The 10681-nt window shown below is 32.8% G+C and overlaps 1 protein-coding gene across 2 annotated transcripts in view; it reads left to right on the forward strand.

Annotated features, from left to right (window-relative positions):
- LOC127119967 (protein PIN-LIKES 7) overlaps positions 1-10214 on the forward strand; it is a 50582-nt gene extending 40368 nt beyond the window's left edge. For both annotated transcript variants that reach the window (XM_051050351.1, XM_051050350.1), the window contains exons 2-11: positions 7501-7716; positions 7868-7947; positions 8032-8156; positions 8417-8538; positions 8662-8874; positions 9085-9204; positions 9279-9379; positions 9468-9520; positions 9615-9800; positions 9888-10214. In XM_051050351.1, coding sequence (XP_050906308.1) covers positions 7579-7716; positions 7868-7947; positions 8032-8156; positions 8417-8538; positions 8662-8874; positions 9085-9204; positions 9279-9379; positions 9468-9520; positions 9615-9800; positions 9888-10015 — 1266 coding nt within the window. In that variant the 5' untranslated portion in view covers positions 7501-7578 and the 3' untranslated portion in view covers positions 10016-10214. The remainder of the gene's footprint in view (positions 1-7500; positions 7717-7867; positions 7948-8031; positions 8157-8416; positions 8539-8661; positions 8875-9084; positions 9205-9278; positions 9380-9467; positions 9521-9614; positions 9801-9887) is intronic.
- Positions 10215-10681: the final 467 nt, after the last annotated feature.

Genomic DNA, 10681 nt, shown 5'->3' on the forward strand with positions numbered 1-10681 from the left:
GTCCCACCCTTAGGTTTAAGATTGAGCTTCACCTCGTTCTTCCCTATGTGAAGGATTTCAGCTAGATGTTGAGGCTTAGGAAGTTCCTTTGTAGGGAAAAAGGGAGCCTGATCCTTAATCTCAATCCCCAGAATATGTGAATATTCCTCCAAAGTAGGAGCCAATTGGTAATCCTGAATGTGAAGCACCTCAGAGAGGGGTCGTAGAACTGCACTAGAGTGTGAAGAGCTGTAATGTTGACCTCAGTGTTAAGCATGCCTAGGAGATTCCCATATGCATCTTTGAACTTGTCTTTGTTGTTGAGAACCGGGCGAGCTCCTAATCCTCTCAATGTCTTCAAAGAAGGTTCCACAAACCTCTAACTATAAGCACCTTTTCTAGTAGGATCCATTCTCTAATAATCACTCAAACAAAGACTCGTCTCTTGAATTCACTGGAAATGTACATGCAAAAATTAATTTCAAAATGATGTAATGATATGCAAGCATCATAGATTCAACCGTTCAATATAATCTGGATATTCTGGATAATCTGGCCATATCACACAGTATAAGATCAAAGGTCCGACATGACCTAGACAGTCTGGATAACTTCAGTATAGGATCAATAATCTGATGTGATATGAGAAATCTGAATAATAATTTGTCCATGTAACTCAATATAGGATCAAAGGTCCGACATATATAAGATATCAATGGTATGAAGGGTATTGGTTTCCTACTTAAAAACCCAATAGCCCTCTCACAGATGTGTACTAATCCTTAAAGGTGGTCCCTAAAAGGTCTCCCAGAGTCATCGAGTCAAATGAAAATACCCTGCCATAGTGAATTCTCATAGGACAAAAGTACTTTCAAGTGAGTCTAGTCTGGGTATGGTTCTCGTGACAACCCAACACGCAAAACACATGCCGACACGACTATCCACGAATCTATCCTGTGTGTATGCTCAAGCTCGGGTGTAGAGCTTCTCTCACATAGTATCATCCCATCCCAACAGATATGACAGATAATATCCAGAATACAGCATATGAATATTTAAAGCAATAAAGTAATACGATAAATAACATAAATAACGCGAGTGAATCAATAAAGGTAAACATCTACTCTCATAAGGAGAACAAACAAAACTAGGCTAGACTTGCTTAAGAAAGGATCCCTAGCAGAGTCGCCAGCTGAAGCTACGTGAATTATACCCGAGCACATCGCATGCTCAAAGATACAACAGAGTCGCCATCGAACTTTATTTATTCCCGAAGAAAAGGGAAAACATCGATAAAACCCGGGGGAAAGAGAAATGGGTAAGGAAGTTGGTTATGCAAGGGGAAGGTATTAGCATCCCAAACATTCATGATACTCCATGGGAACCGTTTTGAATGTTCTTTGTAAGAATAGGTGTTATTATCTGAAGATTACTCGCGGAAAGGAAACGGGGGTTAATAGATAATTGTGAAAAAGGTGAGAAATAGATAATTGTGCTCGCCAAGGATTTGGGATCTCGTGCCTACGTATCCTCATTCGTGTAATGAGGAAATCAGAGCTCTGTAGTTCGTGGAGCTAGGACTGATGGGTTAGTTGTTTTTAGTGGACAGTATTAACGTTCGCGTTCTACCGTCGACTGGCTTGTATGCTCGAGCATGGAAGCTTTAAGCATCTGTCTGTTTACGGTAGAATGGATGACTCGGATCGCACTCTAGCAGTTAGGCATTGCTTGCTCGCACATGGAGGCTTAAGCTTCGTTCACGGTAGAACGGAAGTAACACGTCCTTTCTAAAAAGGTTTTAAATTGAAAATGAAGCCCAAAAGAAAAACTGAGTTTGATGAGATGAGTTTGCTTTTATTCTGAAATGAGAGTCATGATTTGAATCATATTAAAGTTTATGAATGGAGACGAATATAGTGAGCAACTGGGTCATTCGTCCCGCACCCAAAGATGTTCAGAATGAGGGTAGGAATTCTCCAATCCCATTCATTCTTCATTGCTTAAGGCTCGTATCGTACAATCATAATCGTAAGGTTAATTGTTTTTGAGTTTATTTACTAAATGGCTTTAATTTTACTGGGAGAACAAAAGGGAAAGAAAAGAAACCCTGGAAGGTTGAAGTCTGATCTTCAATCTATGCTTCGCGACTGTGTAGGAAGACTTATCAATCATTCAATTTAAATTGCACTAATGTCTATGAATAGAGGCGAATACAATGAGCACTGGGTCATTCGTCCCATACCCAAAGATATTCAGAATATGGGTAGAAATTCTCCAGTCACATTCCTTCTCCACTACTTAAGGCTCATGGCGTGCAATTCTCATCATGATTGATGAGGGTTGAATTTGAATCTCCTTGCAGCTTCCCATGATGAAGGGTTGTCTTCGAATGATGAAGAAGCTTGTTAATCAATTTGAATCGAGTTATGCTAAAGTCTATGAATAAAGGTGAATACGATGAGCAAACAGGTCATTCGTCCTGCACCCGAAGATATTCAGAATGGGGGTAGGAATACCTCAGTCCCATTCATTCTCTATTACTTAAGACTCATGGCACACAACTTGGCTCATGATTAACAAGTGTTGAATTTTGACCTTTGTAGTGCTTGAATAGTAGTCCTGTCTTGTACTGATTTGCATTGTTTGAACTCTCGATCTTGATCTTTGAATTTTGATTGAAGTTAGAGATCCAATATTCAGCACCTTGATCACAAGGACTTGCTTTATCAAGTGATCAAGGATCTCTTGATCACTTGACTAAGCTTGGGGAATTAAGCACAGTCAAAGGATTTAGTCGATCAAAACGTACTTTGCTCGACTTAATCAGTAGATAAAAAATTGGTTGAATGAGTGTACAACTACCTAAAGGGTTAATGTTTATTTAGAATTATTTTCTCAATGCCTAAAACTATGGGAACATGCAAAAATTGGACTATTTCCACATCTAGGGACAAAACAGTCATTTAAAAATTATGGTTATTTGAGTTAAAATTATAATGATATATTCTAATTGAAATTGATTCTAAATTCTAAACTATTTTAGTTTCTAAGAGATTATCTAATTACTTCTAATCCTAATATTATTTAATCCTAATGGTATTTCTAACTAAACTAAAAATCCTAATTATCTAGAATTCTAAAATTAAGCTAATATCGATTAATTCTAATATTTCTAAAAGTCTATTACACTAATCAACATATTATTCTATCTCTAAATTTAATCCAATTTTTTTAATCAAAGTTAATATTTCTAAGAAATTCTATCTAAATCTAATTAACCTATTATTTCTAATAAACATAATTAACCTAAACTAATCGATTTCTAATATTTCTAAAAAACTCAGTTAGATCAGAACTCTAAAATTTCTAGTTTAAGACAAAGGATGAGAAAAGAATCAAATGACTTATACTCAACCTTCAAATACCTCATATAGTAAGGTTTGAGCCAAATAAATTTCAGTGTTCACTTTTCTTTCTTTTTGAGTGTATCCATGAATTATTATTTCATCTGGTTTGATTTATTTTAGATTAAGTTCATCTAGTTTGACCGACACACACTGAGGCAGTTATTTATTTATAACTTTGAGCCTTTTTAAACCACCATGTAGTAATATGTATATCCATTGCTAACCACTTTGAGCTTAGCCTTTCTTTCGGTGACGTAGCATAAAATTCTTAGCCATATGACTTGAAAGACCTTTTCTTTCCACCATCTCTTTGGAGTTAGGTAGAAATATAGTTCCTAAAGTGTACGGAAAATATTAAGTTTGGGGTTACTCTTGAAAGTGAGCAAAATTTTAAGTTTGGGGTTGGGATACTAGAGAAAATTGGTCAAAATTTAAAAAATTATGAGGAAATAAGAAGTGGAAAAAAAACACTTCTTCAAAAAAAAGACAAAAAAAAAGAAAGAAAAAGAATGTAAGTATAAGAAGGACCAAAGATCTCTAGTACCGTTAAGAATGAACAAATGGGTATGATGATAGAAAGAGAACTGGACACCTGACTCGAAAGGTTTAAACATACTTTTCCAAAAATATCCTACCCAAACATAAGGCAAGTTACAACATAAAAAGACATCTAATGTGTGTGTTGTGATTTTTGTGATGAATTATATTAGAAAGTGATCAAGCTAAGGATAATTTATTTTGCATTTTGATTGAGAGATAGTCATATCCATTGAGTGAATCAAAGTGAGCTAAGAGACATGTTGAGTACTCGTCAATGTTTGAGAATGTTTTTTGTATTTGCTGGATGGAAGTTGGAAGCTAAAATGATGGTTAGGTAAAAGAAAACTTATTTGGTAATGATCGATTATTATTGTGCGACTTGTTTTCTGTTGAAATATGCAGTTGCAGGCGAGTTACTTGAGGACAAGTAATAATTCAAGTTTGGGATTGTGACGACAGTCCGTCATTGCATGAATTTAGTCGAAGAATCAGATCAAAACAAGTGAAAGATTGGCTAAAATGAAGAAGAAAGACCAAATAATAAGGAAAAATATATAAGAGTGAAGAAATTGGAATTAGTGAAAATCCTAGTGAAAAAGGGAGCAAAAGAGTGCAGCCACGGGAAAATTCACGCACAACATCGTGCAACATCGCGGTCCATAGTGACATAAATGCTACAACTCGCGCGATGCAAGTCATCACGCGCGCAATGACTTCTTTTTCTGAGCTTTTTTTGACACGTTTGATCCATCTGAGCTCTTTTTAAGGGGAAATTATGAACTTTTGCAAGGGTTACGAATTTTGAAGAGCAAAACACGATTTTGACAGCATCAAAGGTGATTTTTAGGGCATGGGAAGCCATTGAAGGCCATTACTTCAAGGGAATTCACATGTTATTCTCATTTATTATTTTTGGTATTGTAATCTGAATTATGAGTAGCTAAATTCCTCCAGATTAGGTTGTGTTATGATGAATTTATTTCACTATTGTTGGATAACAAGTTGATTTGAGTTTGTATGAACCTTTTGATCTATAATCCTATCCAATTGCTTACTGTTCTTAATATGTTTTATGTGAGATACTCTTTTAAATTGATTTTGGACACATAGAGAATACTGACTATTAGTCTATGTGTTGGACCTAGGGCAATTGTTGTACTTACACTGGATGAATAAGAATAGGAGACCCCGAATAGTGGCACATGGAATTAGCGTTATGTGCATCGCCTAATCCTGCTTACGCTGGTGGACTAAGGATAAGAAGCTCCGAGTAGTGATTAATGGGTTATTTCACAAGTGATCACTTATAATGGTTTTGTTAATTCGTTATGGGGTGATAATAATAAGATCATTTATATAAGACATCAAACATCAACAATAAAGAAATAGGAGATTCTAAACACATTCTGACCTCTTTCACATTGCAAACTCGAAAACACCCCCTTTTACTATTTTCTATACATTGCACACATTTTATTTTGTTAAAAAATAGTCCATGTGAATTTAATATTTTCTTACTGCAATATTATCAGTATATTTGCCGAGAAGTCATCAATAACTTTATATATATATATATATATATATATATATATATATATATATATATATATATATATATTTTAGTGATTTTAATCTTTTGAGTTGATTAAATTACTTTAAACATTATTTTACTAGAACGTTAAGCTAATTTGAATCATAAGAGTAGTGTTAAATAATTTAACATAAAAACTTTATATTAAAATAATAAAATATTTTGAACTAAAATTTTAAACTAATATTTTTAGTTAATTTTTTTTAGTATTATTAAAATACAAGTTAGTATTTGAATTCACTTAAGATAAAATAACTCAAATAATCAACATTTTTAAATACATACAAATTAATCCATCTTTTCACGTATATCTCAAACTAATTAATTTTTAAAATAAAATAAAATAAATAAGACGTCAATCCAGTGTACAACAAATAAGAGGAAACGTCAATTCAATTGGCGACAATGTGCAAATGCAGAGAAGACAAAGTGTCACAAATTTGATTGACATCTTCTCTTATGTGTCGTAAACTATCACTAATTAAATTCACATCTTCTTTATATTTGACTTTTTATTTGAAAGTGAATTAATTTAAAAAATAGATTAGTTTGATAAACCTTTTTCATTTAAAATATATCAATTAAAATGTCATTTATTCTATTGACACGTAAATATAAGATTGGAGTCCCTAACACAAAAATTGCTTCACTTTAATAATGCACGGATAACATCATCATCACTAATCATTTTGTTTAAGTGGCCCATACAAATTAGTCATACTGATCAATCTTAACAATAACTCTATTTTTCTTTTTCAAGGTAGCTAGCTAATTCTTTTTATTTTTATTTTTATTATTATTATTTTCTCTGACAATATCTAATTCACTTAATCGATTAATCTGATTTGATGATTAATATTGATATTAAATGATTGGTTAATGCTAACATGTGCTCTTGGGGCATAAGTTAATGACTTATTTTATAGAAACATTATCTTGAAATGAATGTATTTAATTTTTTAAAATTTAAAATATTATTTTATTCCACACAAAATTTTTAATTGTAGTATCCTTAACTTGTGCTCTTAAGACATAAGTTAGCAAGACCCTAAATGATTTCAATCTCTTTTCAATCATAATTATAAATAATAGAACCATAATCATTCTTATTAAATTCAGCGTCAATCACCCTTTAACCAATAATAATCACGTATTAAACGACATAACTTTATGGAAAAATAAACCTTAAAATTTAGGGGGAGGTGGAATCTGGTGTGGGACATGATAGTGATCGATACATGTGGAGGATGTTTGTCTCTGCTCTCTGTTCACCCTTATTGCTTACCCTGTATTTTTGGAATTACAACTCTTTTGGACTCTCATGATAATTCTGATTTCTTTTAGGATCTTAATTGATTCATATGGAGGATGTTTGTTTCATAGCAAACTCTTGATTGTACCCAATCAGACACTTCTGAACCGTCTTAAGATTGAATAATTTAAATTTTTAAGTTGTTTGTTTAAATTTTAAAAATTAATATCTCTATTAAAATTTAGATTGAAACGGTAATTGTTAAAAGGCTAAAAAATCCGAATCTCGAGCAGGGTCGAAGGTTTAACCCCTCCTTTTAAATTTGTGTAACACTAAAAAAAATTATCTTTTAAAAAATACATTTGTTGAGACTAATAAAATCAAATCTCGATTGTCGATTCGAGATCATATGACTCAGATGAATATTTGTGAGATGCATTTTTAATTATTGATGTATGGTCAATGAACCAATAATTTTACATGATGTTATGCACCACCCTCTAAATATAAAGAAATTTTATCTATAATTATACTATATAATATTTGATTGATGAATTAAATGCATTCCTCACAGCATATGATTTAGTCTTAAAACATGACACAAATGTCACATTGTCACCAAACTTTTTGGAACATGACGCAAATGTGGGGATATATTAGTCACTGACCCTACTTCATGTACAGTAAATAATCACTGCTGGCTAATCATTCATCTTTCTCTTGTTCTATAGAAATAAATTGAAGTTTTTCAGTTCAGATTCAGCACAAAACACAACAACTGTGTATACTATAGTTCAGCAAAAGCAAAAATGGGTTTTCTAGAGCTTCTGGAAGCGGCTTCTATGCCAGTTATTCAAGTTCTGCTCATTAGTGCATTGGGAGCTTTTATGGCTACTCAATATTTCAATAATCTTCTTTCATCAGATTTTAGAAAATCCTTAAACAAGGTAACATTTTCAATAAATGCATCATATATGGATCTTCTGCATTTACTGCACTAATTGATCTCGGCCGCCATTGATTTAAGAGTGATCCGAGAAGTTCAATTACTACGTCGAGTCCAAATCTGTTTCGAACTTGATTTACCTATTTTTGCAGGTTGTATTCTTTATATTTACTCCTTCACTTGTGTTTTCAAGTTTTGCCAAGAGTGTTTCACTTGAAGACATGATATCATGGTACTTGTGCCTTTTGATTCTCATTATTGTTTCTCTTTATTGGTTATGTTTATTTAATCATTTGTTAGTTACCAATTTATACAGGTGGTTTATGCCTGTTAATGTTGGACTCACATTCTTAATCGGAGGGATTCTAGGATGGATACTAGTAAAGTTATTAAAGCCTAATTTAAAAGTTGAAGGTCTTATTATTGCTGCATGTTCATCAGGTATATTTATTTCTTTAAAATAGTAGGACTCTGATAGAGTTTGTAACTGAATTGTTTTATCTTCGAGACATAATCCGCTTGTACAGTTTTAGACTACCACGAAATTTCTTAAAAAGAGCGATCTAACATACAATCATCATAATAATTTCTTTGATGACAGAAATATTTTTCAAACGATTTTAAGCTCCGTTATGATCGTATGTTATGAATTTTTTGTCTAAAGTTAAGTGATTTCATGAGTTATTCTCTAAATTAATCAGGAAACATGGGAAACCTACCTATTGTAATTATCCCAGCAATATGTGATGAGAAAGGAGGTCCATTTGGTGCACATGATGTTTGCCAGAGTCATGCACTCTCATATGCATCTTTCTCTATGGCAGTAAGGCTTCATCCTTTTCGCATTTAAATTAAATTTTGCATTGAAACAATTTGATTACATTAGGCGATATAGCATATAGTGTATGTATCTATCTTATTATATTGATGTTTTTTTCAATTGTAGCTTGGTGGTATTTTCATATGGACCTATACTTTTCAAACTATAAGAAGCAGTTCAATGAGATTTAAGGCACTTGAGGCTTCTCAGATCATAAAGGCACCAAACAAAGACCTTGAAGGAAATGCAGATACTCCCCTTCTAACCGGAAAAGACGATGAAAGCACCGCGACAGAAGTGGCACCGTTGAGTTATATTGAAGACTCTGAAAGCCAAATCGTAAGACTTAATGAACAAGATTATGGCTGTATATATTTTTTATAGACAAATGTTAGTATGTTAGTTATTATTATGTCAGTATTGTTTTCATTCATCGGTTTGAACCCTAGTCTTTTAACTTCTTTAACTCTTATTTCAAACTTTAATAAAGTTGAATGTCCTAAATTAATACTAAATTGTTATGCAATGAATGTTGATTTTGACTTTCAGATTGATGAACAAGATCAGTTTATTGTGTTGAAGAAGGAGAATCATTCATTTCTCGCTAGAACAATAGAAGTTCTACGCGATCTTGTAGTAGAGCTACTGTCACCACCAGCAATAGCTACAGTGAGTTTTTTTCTCTCTTTCCTTCTTCCTTTTTTATACTTTGTTACATTAAATCTTCCATATTCAATTATCAGTTTTTCGGTTTCCTTTTTGGCGCGGTGGCATGGTTAAGAAACCTAATAATTGGAGTCAATGCTCCATTGAGTGTAATCCAAGACACACTTGTATTACTTGGGTAAGTGCCATAATTTAGAAATCAATTAGTCCTAAAAATTTCTACTTATTTTCTAACCATGCAATTATTTGTTGAAACTACTTTTCAGGGATGGAACAATTCCTTGCATCACACTTTTACTTGGTGGTAACCTCACTCAAGGTATCAGAATAAAAAAACTAGCTTATAACAGTATTTCACCCATTCAGTATCCGAAAAATGGTTTTGTTTCGTTAACTTTGTACTGAAATTGCAGGCTTGAAATCATCAAGTGTGAAACCATTAACACTGATCAGCATCATCGTAACTCGGCTTTTTGTGCTACCTCTTATCGGATTGTTTATTGTTAAAGCTGCGGCAAATTTCGGCCTTCTCCCCGTAGATCCTTTGTTTCGGTACACTCTAGTGATGCAATATGCAATGCCACCAGCAATGAATATTAGTAAGTAATTAGATTCATTCATGCATATATGATTATGTTATTGGTCCTAAATTCTAACTTCAAAATTTAATGAAAAATGTAATGCAGGTACTATGGCGCAGCTGTTCGATGTAGGAAATGAAGAGTGTTCAGTTATTATGTTATGCACATATAGTGCTGCGGCCATAGCACTTACTGCTTGGTCAACATTCCTCTTATGGATATTATCTTATTAATGTGCATTTGGTTACAGAGTGTTTGGGCTCTGCGGTCATCATGATGGTGACCGTGCGAAAAAGATTTCGGATGCACTCACCTTTCAAAAAATCTAAGATCCGTTTGGTTTGATTTGGTTTGGTTTGATTTTGATGTTGATCGTATGTTTGATATGTTAATTACAAAAGTGTTAAATCGATTGAGATTGAGTTTTCTACACATAGCTATGAAAATAATAAAATTTATTTTCATTGTTTAATACAAAAGTTTGTCAAATAATAGAATGTAAGATGAAAAAAAAATCACTTGCCCTTTGTATATATAGAAACTATGATGAAAGTTTTGAATGTTATTCTACTTATTATAATAAAAGTCTATAAAATTGTCACAAACATAGATGTCTTGTTATCAAATTACTCATTGGAATATGGACTCCATTAATATTCTCCTCACTAGACAGCTACTTTTGAAAATGCTTACTTTTCAGCATACTCCTCACCATAGCTACTACGAAAACTTTCATATATATATATATATATATATATATATATATATATAACACTAAAACAGGAAAAAATCTCCATAGTAAAGGTTAAAATAGGTACTACTAAAAACATCTAAAACCAAATCAAAAGGAAGAAAAAAACACAGAGATTAGAGCGTAAGAACAAGAGAACTCTCAGAGC

The sequence above is a fragment of the Lathyrus oleraceus genome, chromosome 2 (genome assembly GCF_024323335.1).
Source record: "Lathyrus oleraceus cultivar Zhongwan6 chromosome 2, CAAS_Psat_ZW6_1.0, whole genome shotgun sequence".
Lineage (NCBI taxonomy): Eukaryota > Viridiplantae > Streptophyta > Magnoliopsida > Fabales > Fabaceae > Lathyrus > Lathyrus oleraceus.